The 13183-nt window shown below is 41.6% G+C and overlaps 1 protein-coding gene across 3 annotated transcripts in view; it reads left to right on the top strand.

Annotated features, from left to right (window-relative positions):
* The first annotated feature begins 933 nt into the window (after window positions 1-933).
* NEK4 (NIMA related kinase 4) overlaps window positions 934-13183 on the top strand; it is a 34951-nt gene continuing 22701 nt past the window's right edge. For 2 of the 3 annotated variants that reach the window (XM_032868283.1, XM_032868282.1), the window contains exons 1-7: window positions 934-1226; window positions 2766-3032; window positions 4664-4861; window positions 5259-5366; window positions 6733-6887; window positions 8652-8793; window positions 10864-11268. In XM_032868283.1, coding sequence (XP_032724174.1) covers window positions 1134-1226; window positions 2766-3032; window positions 4664-4861; window positions 5259-5366; window positions 6733-6887; window positions 8652-8793; window positions 10864-11268 — 1368 coding nt within the window. In that variant the 5' untranslated portion in view covers window positions 934-1133. The remainder of the gene's footprint in view (window positions 1227-2765; window positions 3033-4663; window positions 4862-5258; window positions 5367-6732; window positions 6888-8651; window positions 8794-10863; window positions 11269-13183) is intronic. The other variant, XM_032868284.1, reaches the window with a different exon arrangement.

Raw genomic sequence — 13183 nt, 5'->3', positions numbered from 1 at the left:
ATGAATCACTTAATAAAGTCGATTAGATCTTCAAATTTACTTGGTTGAATTTCTGTTCTTTAACATTTCCATTCTCAACAGGGGCGATATTGCCCCCAACTGGGCAAAAATTGGTTCTTGGATGTAGACAAATCTTGTATTTCAAAGGGATGGATTTCAGATCCTTGAGAAAGACGCACCTGGGTCCTGGAGATACACACCTATCTATCTAGTAGGGACATTGGAAGGATTTACAATTGTGAGGTCTTTTAGGTAAATGCTCTAGGAGAGGGAAGGGAAATGTCATTTGGATCAAACGATGAACTCTTTTGGGAACTTTGAGCTTTCACACATGGGTCTTTTAAGGAGAGACCTCCTATGGACACTGCCTTAATACCTTAAGCTGTTAAAAATCAAGCAAGAATTCAGTCAAGTCATAGTGCAGGGGGTTGGACGGTTAGGAGAGTACTCTGTATTTCTTAATGCACAAGCTGAAGCTTTTAGGGGTGAAGTGTAGTGGTATGCGGATTGCTAGATGCATACGTTAACCATTGTGTGATAAAGCCAATATAACACATGCTACTTGTAGACGCTAGTCGGTCATCCCTCGATTAGAATGGGAGCCTCAGGAGGAGAGGGACTTTGTCGGTCTGGCACATGGTAGGAGGTTAATAAAGTTATTTGTAAAATGTAAAATTTGTAAAATGACGAATATTACCAAAGCGCTGAGATCAAGTACGTGCTCAATACATGGAAGCTTCCACTATTTCATTGTTCCCGGCAACCCGGAAGTTCTCGACGGTGGAACTGAGGCAGAAGGTGCGCGCCCTAAATCCAGCGGAGTCGCTCTGGCCCCCCTGAGCCCGAGCTCTATGGCGGGTCCTCCTGGATGGCGGAACCACTCTGGCCGCGCAGCGCTTCGGCTCTGTGGTGGATGCTTCCGGTCCGTGGGAGCATGCGCGGGACTACGCTAGCCGGGATCGCTATGGCAGCGGCGTCGCTGTGGGCCCAGCCTCCGAGCTCGCGTCTGGGCCAGACAGTCTCAGCAGCCGCCAGCACCGCGGCCTCTTGGGCATGAGCGGGGTCTCCCGCCGCGGCCCGCGACCCTGGCCGCCGCTGCCGCCGCATCCCAGCTTTGGGCGGGCGCCGGGAACATGCCCCTGGCCGCCTACTGCTACCTTCGGGTCGTGGGCAGGGGCAGCTACGGGGAGGTGACGCTCGTGAGGCACCGGCGGGACGGCAGGCAGGTCGGCGGGGTTGGGGCCCGGCAGGGGGTGGAGGGCAGGTAGCGATATGCTGAGGCCGCCGTCCAAAGGCTGGGCTGCGGGTGGTCTGAAGGGGACTCACCTCGGATGTCACTTCAGGGAAACCGTCCCATGCCACCAAGACTAGGCCAGGCCTTACCGTAATACGCGTCCCTAACTCCCTGTAGTTCTCCTTGGTATTGTTACCCTTGATCTACATACCTTCTCGGCTCTTGACAACTCTGTCAGGTCATCCATTTCCACAATCTAACGCAGCGCCTGGCAGGTATTACTCTTTGGATGAAGGGCCGCGTACATCCGACCCGGAGACTATGGGACCCACTTAAAACCCATCACCTTCCCGCCAGACCTTTCACGGTCCCCATTTCTGCGAGTAGCACCACCAGCCGTCCAGTTGCCCAAACCGGACACACCCAAGGGTCATTCTTGACACACACCACTGCCCCCATTCATCTGTCCACTAAGCCAGCAGGCCTCCTCTCTCTCCACTGGTATCACTGCAGTCCAGGACATCATCATCGTCAGCTGAGCTGGGGCGATGGCCTCCACGGATCCTCCCGGCCGCCTGGCTCGCTCTTCAATCCATCACTTTCATTGCCACCTCAGTGATCCTTCTAAAACTTACAGCTAATGTTGTCACTCCTGTGTTTAAAGCCCTTTATCCCATGACCCTCAGGATGACGAGCCAGTTCTTTAAAATGGTTTTTGAGTAGGGTGACCATATAATGTATCGCACCAACTGGGACAGTTTCGAAACTGAAAGGAGGTGCTATTAATAATTACACCAGGACAGTGGCAGTGCCCCACGTAAGCTGAAAAGAGATGTCCCAAGTATAAGGCCCGCTATCCTATTCTGCCTGATGTCAGGTGCTGGTAGCTCTGCCTAGAGCACAAGCTCAGGCATAAGAGATTTATTCAACAGCAGTAAGGGGATGAGATGGGAGTGTCAATGAATTTTTGAGTGGAGGATGGAATATTGATGGTAGTAAGAGTCCCTCACACTTGAGCAGTAGTTTATATTTTACAAAACACATTTATATATATATGCTTTTGATTAACAGGATTGCATAGACTGTTCATTGGTCATGAGCAATGTAATTAGGTGTTAAGGGATATTGATTTTTTTTAAGTGGGAATAATTTTGTTTTAGATTTTATTTATTATTTATTTGACACAGAGAGTTGTATGTTAACATGGACTCATTTTTTAGCCATTAATGAAATGGTAAAATGCAGGTGGAAAGTATAATAAATTCTTTGTGATCCTCTAGCCTGTTGTAAGTCTAATCTGTTGAAAATATCAGTAAATTATAATTTACAAATCTTTACAAATTCCAAGTCTTACAAAAGACTTACACACCTTTTCCCCAGTTTTGTGCTTTGTGAATAACAAAATGAATAGGCTATCTGACAGGCTCCAGGAGGGTGGTTTTGAGGACAGTCAGGAGAACCCTTAAATATTCTGAACGTATAAAACTGTATGCTTATTTGCACATTGTAAAATCACGTGTTTTCACTGTAGTATGTCATCAAAAAGCTGAACCTCCGAAATGCCTCCAGCCGAGAGCGACGAGCTGCTGAACAGGAAGCTCAGCTCTTGTCTCAGTTGAAGCACCCTAATATTGTCACCTACAAGGAGTCGTGGGAGGGAGGTGACGGTCTGCTGTACATCGTCATGGGCTTTTGCGAAGGAGGTGATCTGTACCGAAAGCTCAAAGAACAGAAGGGGCAGCTTCTGCCTGAGAGTCAGGTGGTGGAATGGTTTGTTCAGATTGCCATGGCTCTGCAGGTACTGTCCAGACACAGCATTCCACTTGCTCCAGGGTGACGGGGATGGCAAGTGGATTTTAGGAAAATCCTTCCCCAAAGCTTACATGAAAAAAATGTATTTTTAAAAAAAACCCATTTATGAAGTGGATCTAGGCCCTCTCGCTATAGCATTAGAGTGTTTCTGAATGAATGATGTCTATATTGAAGTAGATGTGGATTTCAGTTTGCAAGGGATGCCAGTTCTCTGTTCATTTATTTATACCAAAATCAATTCTAAGGGTCCTGAGTTGACAAAGCAAAAAATGACCATGTCTGTTATCAACTGGTCAGCTGTGTCTTACTGGAAGGTGGTTGGGCTAATTAACATGCTTGAACTGTGGGGATATGGGCTTTAACTCCACTGTGGCAGAGTGAGTGGAAATACAAAACATGTCTGTGTTTGAATATACACATATTCAAATGTGAGACTGTTTGTGGAATACCACTCTGGAACTGGGCAGACTTGTCCAGAATGGATTGACCTTGTGCAAATTTTAAGATATGCTGTCTGACTGTTGGTGGGAATGCAAGCTGGTGCAGCCACTCTGGAAAACAGGGTGGAGGTTCCTCAAAAAGTTGAAAACAGAGCTACCCTATGACCCAGCAATTGCACTATTGAGTATTTACTCTAAAGATACAAATGTAGTGATCTGAAGGGGCATGTGCACCCGAATGTTTATAGCAATGTTTATAGCAGCCATGTCTGCAATAGCCAAACTATGGAAGGAACCTAGATGTCCATCAACAGATGAATGGATAAAGAAGATGTGATGTATATATATACAATGGAATACTATGCAGCCATCAAAAGAAACGAAATCTTGCCATTTGCAACGATGTGGATGGAACTAGAGGGTATTATGCTGAGCGAAATAAGTCAATCAGAAAGAATTATCATATGATCTCTCTGATATGAGGAATTTGAGAGTCAGGGTGGGGGTTGTGGGGGTAGGGAAGGAAAAAAGGAAACAAGATGGGATTGGAAGGGAGACAAACCATAAGAGAGTATTAATCTCACAAAACAAACTGGGGATTGCTGGGGATGGGGGGTATAGGGATAGGGTGGCTGGGTTATGGACACTGGGGAGGGTATGTGCTGTGGTGAGTGCTGTGAACTGTAAGCTTGACAATTCACAGACCTGTACTCCTGGGGCAAATAATACATTATATGTTAATAAAAATAATTTCAAAAAATATATGCTGACTAAATAAAAGTGATCTTGTTATAGTTGGAAATATTATTAAGCTCCAGACTTCATGAATCTGAGGGGACTGTGCATGTGACTCTGTACAAGTTGTCTTCCTCCCTTCAGGGGGAGTTTGTAAGTGTATTTTTAACTGGATCCATTTAATGCTAAATGGTGAAATTGTCAAGGTACCAAGCAACAGTTGTGAAGGATACTGGTGCAAATTAATGCATGGAACTAAATTTCTTGCTTTGGAAAGTTGTAAATCCCACTTTTTATTTAGAGATGATAGAACAGTAGTGTTTTGATATTTAGATGACTGAGATGCTTTCACTTGTGCAATTGTTGATGTTGTGTAAGAAGTCAAGAATAAGTAAGTAGAGAAGTGTTTTTATGTTTAATGAAGTTTTATTTCTCTCCTCAGTATTTACATGAAAAACACATCCTTCACCGAGATCTGAAAACTCAAAATGTCTTCCTAACAAGAACAAACATCATCAAAGTGGGTGACCTAGGAATTGCTCGAGTGTTAGAGAACCACTGTGACATGGCTAGCACCCTCATTGGCACACCCTACTACATGAGCCCCGAATTGTTTTCAAACAAACCTTACAACTATAAGGTAGGGTTGAATTGCATATGCCAGCTCACCCTGTCTCTAGGACAGTATAACTTCAGAACCCATCAGATAGAAAGTCAGAGGGATTCTCTGTGAATTGGCTTAAGAGAAATGTTTTCTGTTTCTTGTTTTTTCTTGAGATTATTTATTTATTTATTTGAGAGAGAGTGCGCGCGTGAGAGCGAGAACCAGCATGGGGAGAGGGAGAAGCAGGCTCCAGCTGAGCAGGGGGCCCGATGTGGGGCTCAATCCCAGGACTCTGGGATCGTGACCTGAGCTGAAGGCAGATGTTAACTGCCTGGGCCACCCAGGTGCCCTGAAAATGTTTTTTGTTTTGTTTTCAGAGGAAAAATGGCATAGGCATTCTGACATTTGATTATTTCCTATTTTTCTTTTCTAGTCTGATGTTTGGGCACTGGGATGCTGTGTTTATGAAATGGCCACCCTGAAGCATGCTTTCAATGCAAAAGACATGAATTCTTTAGTTTATCGGATTATTGAAGGAAAGGTAAAGACTATTCTGAAATTAATTGTTTTTAATATTTTAAGCAAGATTAATTTAATGCAGCTTTGTAAGTAGCTCTTGGCAAAAATGATTCATCCTTGATGTCAGGTAGATAGGTAAGAATGTAAGCTCCTTCCATGGGGAAGGTTGAACTAGAAAGAGAAGGGATTGATCGTATTTCAATATTAATTTGTAAAGGTGGCTTAATGGTTCTGAAAAATTGGCTTTTTGAAAACCATCGCCTTTTAACCACAGGATGTTCAGGTGCCCTGAGAGGATATTGGTAGCTTCCCCTGAGCCACTATGGTTAAATGAGCCCCATCTAAAAGGAGTCCGCTTTGGGCAAAGTACCCATTCCATTCCCAGCTTGTTCAGTACCTGGTGATTGGAAGACACTTTGCAATGATGTAAAATAATAATAATGATGATGATGATGATAAGTCTACTCTTTGAGGGTGATGCTCCTTTGATAATCACAATTACAAGTAGCCCGTTAAGAGCTACACAAAGCAATGTGCATGGTAGAGACACCAGAGCAACCACGTGTATATGTTACTTCCATGAGGCTAGCTGTCCTCTGCAGTGTTAGGCATCCACACGCCATTAAATTTCAAAGCTGTAAACTACGTACTGATTTTAATATGCCAAGACTCATTTTCTTAATTTCAAAATATTGAAAAACACAAAAAAAGTTAAATGTACCCATAATTCTACTACTTAAGACTCAAACAAGAAAGGAGTAAATTCCCCTCTTTTTAAAATTCTTTTCTCCCCTCTGGAGATCGCCATTGCTAGGAATTTCGTGCGTATCCTTCCTAGTGTTTTCCTGTCTGTATATATATATATCAGTCTGGGTGTATATATGCACATATACACACAGGTGCTTTTAAAGAGTAACTGAGATGGAATCAGGCAGTACGTATTAGTATACAGCTTGATTTTTTTGCTTAATATACATGGGACATCTTTGTAGTTTGCTAGCTGTCATATTTTTTAAGAAGCTGCCTAGCATTTTATTAGAAGGCTGTACCGTGGGCTATGCTATAGGTAGACATTTAAGTTGTTCCCAGTCATTTACTACTGCAAGAACAAGGCTGCAGTGAATATCCTGGTACATAAGTCTTTAGGAACTCGTGGTCTTATTTCTGAAGGAGACAGTCCTCAAATGGAACTGCTGGTTTGAAGGATCTGCTTTTACAGTCTCACAACTTGCTGCTACAACCAGGACATTAGCAAGATTGCTGTGTGCTGGCTCTTTTCTGGTTCTGTGTATAATGACTTTAAAGAGATATTGGGAAATGTCTACTTTTTCCTTATACTTTGCTTCACAAGACCAGAGTCGTAATTGTGATATTATTTCTCTTTGTAGCTGCCACCAATGCCAAAAGATTGTAGCCCAGAGCTGGCAGAACTGATAAGAACAATGCTGAGCAAAAGGCCTGAAGAAAGACCCTCCGTGAGGAGCATCCTGAGGCAGCCTTACGTAAAGCGCCAGATCTCTCTGTTTCTGGAGGCCACAAAGGCGTAAGATGCTTCCTTGCAAATAGATGGCTAAATAGTTGAATAAAAGAAGGTAGCTTCTAATTATACATTTATAAAAAAATTTTTAAACATTATAAAAAGTAAAAAAAAAAAAAGGTAGCTTCTGTAATTCTCATATGAGAATTAATGGTAAAGTTTTATTTATTTATTTATTCTGAGAGAGAGAGAAGGGAGGAGGGGAGAGGAAGAGGGAGAGAAAACCTGAAGCAGGCTCCATACCCAGTGCAGAACCCGACATGGGGCTCGATCTCATGACCCTGAAGTCATGACCTGAGCTGGAATCAAGAGTCAGATGCTTAACCGATTGAGCCACCCAGGCTCCCCCATGGTGAGTTTTTTTAAAACATGGAGGAAAGGGGCACCTGGGTGGCTCAGTGGGTTAAAGCCTCTGCCTTCAGCTAAGGTCATGATCTCAGGGTCCTGGGATCGAGCCCCACATCGGGCTCTCTGCTCAGCAGGGAGCTTGCTTCCCCTCCTTCTCTCTTTGCCTGCCTCTCTGCCTGTTTGTAATCTCTGTCAAATAAACAAATAAAAATCTTAAAAAAAAAAAACACATGAAGGAAAATTGCACGATTAGGGCATGTTTGAAGTTTATGTAATTGGTAAAATCAGGAATCTAGAAAACCAGCTAGAGAATCACTTTAACATTCCTCAGAGGGTTCCAAGACACATTAAGTATGATTGTTTCAAAAGGATATATGTTTTAGAAAGCACATGAAAATGAATTATCTAGGAAGCCTGTTATATGTTATGTACTATGTGAGAGTCACATTTAAAAATCAAGTGCTCAAATTTCTGAGAGCTTCCCTAAGTTTCCCTCTTCACTCATAGTTCTCAAAAGTTTATTTCTTTGACTTGCAGGGGTTACCTTCACTAAACAGCTCTTCCATGATCTAAGAGTGACGCAGTCTCTGCCTTGTGACATGTTAGATTTAAGAGTAATACTAGACAGGCCGCAGGGGATAAAGATAAATCATCTTTTTATTTACACCATCTGTAGTTTGCACCAAGCAGACCTTTGGCCTCCTACAGCCTCGGTCTCATGCTTCTCTTAAATTCTCCAGAGGGTAAGTTAGCTCAGTTGTAGAAACGTCACACTAAAGGAGTTGGGAATATTAATCCTGTACTCTTTTATTCTGTAAGTTCAGGCTGAGCACACCCATCATTCTTGCTGTCAAACTTGGCAAAGCAGTTGTGATATAATTACAAACATGCGAAACTTGAAAATTATGCTGGTTCTTCTGTACATGAGGTAATTTCTCATTGGTTTTTCATGGTGGAATAATCTTGTATTTACAGACAAGTTGCAGAGATTGTACGGAGAGTTTCTGTACACCCCTCCCCCAGCTGCTCCTATCATAGACATCTTACATTACCATGGTGCGTTTGTCAGAACCAAGAAAACAACATCAGTACCTGACTGTTGACTAAACTCCAGACTTTACTTGGCTCTCACCGGTATTTCTACTAATGGCCTTTTTCTCTTCTAGGGTCCAATCCAGGATACCACATTGCATTTAGTCCTCCTTAATAAACCAAGTCTCTCACTTTCTTGGTTTTTCATGACCTTGATTGGTTTTGAGGAGTACTAGTCAAGTGTTTTACAGAACGCCCCCTGGTTTTTAGAAAACTATTTTCTCTTAAGTGGAACAGTTTTTATAATACACACATGCATTTCCCAGATATGTAAAAACTTCTCATCTTCACTATACTGATAATAATTTTTTTCTTTTCTTCCTCATAAAGAAAAACCTCCAAAAGTAATATTAAAAATGGTGACTCTAAATCAAAGCTTACTGCTGCAGTGGTCTCTGGAAATGCTGAATCGAGTCATAAAGCCGTTTCCCTCCAGCCACACTCTTCTGAGGGCTCCAAGACATATGGAATGGTATGTATTTTAAAAACCGTTAAAGCGATAGGTTATTTAAGCAGGTTGTATGACATGATGTTAGCCATTTTGTAGTGAACCATTCGTTGTGTTTAGTGCCTTCCCAGTGTTGTGCAGCCATCACCTCTATCTTGTTCCAAAACATTCCACGTCACCGCGAAAGGAAACCCCAGACCCGTTAAGTAATCATACTCATTGTCTCCTCCACCCGACCTCTGGAAACCACCAAAGTGTATTCTGTCTCTGGGGGTTTGCCTGTTCTGAGTATTTCATGTAAAAAGAATCATAGTATGTGACCTTTCATGTCTGGCTGCTTTCACTGAGCAGGACATTTTGGAGGTAGCATGTGTCAGTTCTCTATCTGTTTTTATTTCTGAGTAATACTCCACTGTATGTATGCACCACAGTTTGCTTTTCCATTTGTTCTTTGGTGGATATTGAGTTATTTCCACCTTCTGGCTGTTGGTATGAAAATTTGGGTACAAGTCTTTGGGTCCCTGTTTTCAGTTCTTTTGGGATATATACCTAGGAGTGGAATTGCTGGGTCATGTGGTAGTTCTCTGTTTACTTTCTGAGGAACCAAAATACTGCTTTCCAGAGTGGTTGCATTTTACTTTCCCACCAGCTAATGCACAAGAGCTCTGGTTTCTCTATAATCTCACCAATTTTGTCATTTTCTACTTTTCTGATTCTAGGCATCCTGCTGGATATAAAGCGGTATCTCGTGTAGTTTTGACTTGCGTTTCCCCAATGACTAACGACATAGCATCTTCCCACAAACTTCTTGGCCATTTGTATTCCTTCTCTGGAGAAATGTCTTTTAAGCACTTTGGCCATTTTTTAGTTGGGTTTTTTATATTTTTTGTCATTTAGTTCTAAGAGTTCTTTCTATAATCTGGAGAGTAGATCCTTATCAGATACATGATTTACAAATATTTCTTCTCATGCTGTAGGTTGACTTGTCACTTTCTTGATAACGTCCTTTTATGCACAAAAGCTTTTAATTTTGATGAAGCCCAAATTATCTGTTTTTTCTTACGTTGCTTATGCTTTTGGTGTCATATCTAAGAATTCCTTGCCAATTCCAAGTTCATGATGATGTATGCCTGTGTTTTTTTCTAGGCGTTTTATAATTTCAGCTCATACTTACGTAGTTGATTCATTTTTAAATTTTAAAATTGATTCATTTTAAAAATTAAAAATGAATTTAAAAATTCATTTTAAAAATTAATCTTTTTTAATTTTTAAGAATTTGCTTAAAAATATTTATTTATTTTGGAGAGAGAGAGAGCATGAGCAGTAGGGACAGAGGGAGAGAGAATCTCAAGCAGGCTCCACACTGAGTGCAGAGCCTTATGCATGGCTCAGCCCCACAACCCTGAGATCACAACCTAAGCTAAAACCATGAGTCAGATGCTTAACCAACTGTACCACCGAGGTGCCCCAGAGCTTGCCATTTTGAGCCACCTCTAAGCCTACAATTTAGTGGCCTTAAATACACTCACAATATTGTGCAACCATCACCAGTATCTCCCAAAACCCTTTCATCATTCCAAGTAAACTCTGTACTCATTAAGCAATAGTTCCCCATTCCTCCTGTTCCCAGGCCCTGGTAACCTCTAATCTACTTTCTGTCTCTATAAGTTTGCCGGTTCTAGATGAGTGGAATCATGCAGTATGTCCTTTTGTGTCTGGCTTATTTTATTTAGCATGTTTTTAAGGTTCATCCATGTTGTAACATGTATCAGTACTCCATTCCTTTATATGGCTGAGTAATATTTCATTGTTATGTGTATATCATATTTTGTGTATCCCTTCATCTGCTAATGGACATTTAGGTCATTTCCACCTTTTACCCAGTGTGAATAATGTTGCTGTAAATCATTGGTGAGCAATTACCTGTTTGAGTCCCTACTTTCAGTTCTTAGGGATATTTACCTAGGAGTGAGATTGCCAGATCATATGGTGATTCTGTGTTTAACTTTCTGAGGAACCTGCTGTACCTTTTTTGAGTTGATTTTGTATGATGTGAGGAGTGCTATAATAAGTTGGAAGCATATTTTCACTCAGGGTGAAGACAAATGTTTGTCCCAGGAGAAACCCATAGTCATTGCCCCCTTGAAGACACCAGCAAGTCTGAAAGGCCACACCTGCACACCAGATGTGAGCAATACCTCAGAATCATTAGCCACAATCAGTAAAGTGAATATTGACATCTTACCTGCAGAAAGAAGGGATTCCCTGAGCGCCGGCTTAGTTCGGGAGAATCAGCCAAGACACTTAGATGCTGTTCATGAGCTAGAAGGTAACCGCAGTATTTCTCAAGTGAAGGAGAAGCTGCAGGATGGCACTAAGCCCAGTCCTCAACCCGGAAACCTGACTCCCGCATGGTCCTCTGACGATGTCACTGGGGAAAGGAATGACCCAGTGAGACCTCTGCAGCCCCTCAACAAAGACCAGAAGCCGAAAGACCAGGTGAGTGATATGCATGAGGTGCCGGTTTCAGAAAGAAAATGGAAAGTGCAGTTACAAAGATATGAGTTATGTTGTTCCTCGGGTTCTATTTGGCATTTTAGGAAAATCAGTTAGTCTGTGTGCCATTTTAAACATTATAGAAACCAAAGGATAGGACCCGCAGGATTCTTAGACACCTTGTGTCCCCCCATAGGGTATCTGGTAGAAGCATGCTATTTTTATGTTTTCTCCCATTTCTTTGTCACTCTTCCTTAGGCTTCCACATGGAAGGGTAGTTCCACCAAGTAGGTAACATCACATTTCTTCTTGCACTTGGAAAGTTAGTGCTTGATCTTACTTCTTAAGGAATAAAAAAAAAGTATTTTATGTGTTGGAACCAAAGGGGAAGGAAGAAAAGAAAAGGAAAGGAGCAAAGGGATTTTGATACTAAGAGATTATTCTGAGTAAATTTAAAGGTTAACTTTTTTACTTGAACTTAGAAAGAAGCATAAGTTAGACGAAATATGGCAGTAGCTGAGGATTAGAGAGAAAGCCAGAACATTTAGTGACCTTTTCATTTTTATATGTAAAATATTCTAAAAATATATTTAAGATGTATATTTTAACTATTTTTATAATCTATGCTAAAATATTTAAATTTGATATATTAAACATAACTTTATATTTGATATCTCTATATAAGACATATAAAAACTATTTTATACAAATATATTCAAAAAATTTTTTAAGGTTTTATTTATTTGAGAGAGAGCACACACAAGCAGGGGGAGCAGCAGGCAGAGGGAGAAGCAGCAGCAGGCTCCCCGCTGAGTAGGGAGCCAGACATGGGGCTCGGTCCTAGGACCCTGGTATCATGGCCTGAGCCAAAGTCAGGCGCTTAACCAGCTGAGCCACCTATATTCAAATGTTTTAAATGTTTTAAATAAGTTTTTGTTCTATATTCAAATGTTTCAATGTTTTAAATAAGTTTTTGTTCTTATGGAAAAGTCAAAGTAAAGCCATTGGATTGAAGTCTTAAACTTTCTTTGGACACTGGAATTCTTAGTACTTTGTGGATAAAACTATGTGTGTGCTGCTTGTTCTGCTTGGCTCTCAAATTACATTCAGATTCACTTCTTTCCTTTTTTTCTGTTTATTTTTCTATTTTTTAAAATACCGATTCAGTGGTTTTCGGTGTATTTGTAGGGTTGTACAGTCATCACGTCTAATTCCAGAACATTTCCATAACTTAAAGAGAAACCCCATACCCACTAACAATAGCCCATTGCTCCTTGCCCCCAGCCCCTGGCAACCATTGTCTGTATGGATTTGCCTGTTCCACACGTCATGTACAGGCTTACCTCAGAGAAACTGCAGTTTCAAATCCAGGTCACCACTCTAGAGCGGATATTGCAATAAAGGTTATCAAATTTAATTTTTGGTTTCCCAGTGCACGTAAAAGTTACGTTAAGGCTATAGCCTAACCACTGTCTGAGCTTTCAGCACATCAGGATCTGTGTGCTGCTGGAGGGTCTTGCCCTGAGGTCGATTGTTGCCGATTGATCAGGGTGGTGGTTGCTGAAGGCTGTGGGGGCTGAGGCAATTTCTTTCAACAGGACGACAGTGAAGTTTGCTGCATCTGTTGACGCTTCCTTTTACTTAAACACTTAGAAGCCATTGTAGCATTATTAGTTGGCCTAATTTTAATATTGTGTCTCAAGGAATGAGAAGGCCTGAGGAGACGTGGAGAGATGGGGAACAGCCAGTCAGTAGAGCGTCAGAACACACGCGTTTGTCAATTAAGTTCTCCATCTTTTATGGACAATTTGTGGTTCTCCCAAACAATTACAATAGTAACATCAGCCATCACTGGTTACAGATCACCATGACAAATGCAGTACTACCGAAAATGTTTGAAACATTGTGAGAAGTACTA

This window comes from Lontra canadensis, unplaced genomic scaffold (genome assembly GCF_010015895.1).
Source record: "Lontra canadensis isolate GAN:19392208 unplaced genomic scaffold, GSC_riverotter_1.0 scaffold35, whole genome shotgun sequence".
Classification (NCBI taxonomy): domain Eukaryota; kingdom Metazoa; phylum Chordata; class Mammalia; order Carnivora; family Mustelidae; genus Lontra; species Lontra canadensis.
Note: the sequence above shows the minus strand (reverse complement) of the source record. Positions and strands in the feature narration are given on the sequence as shown.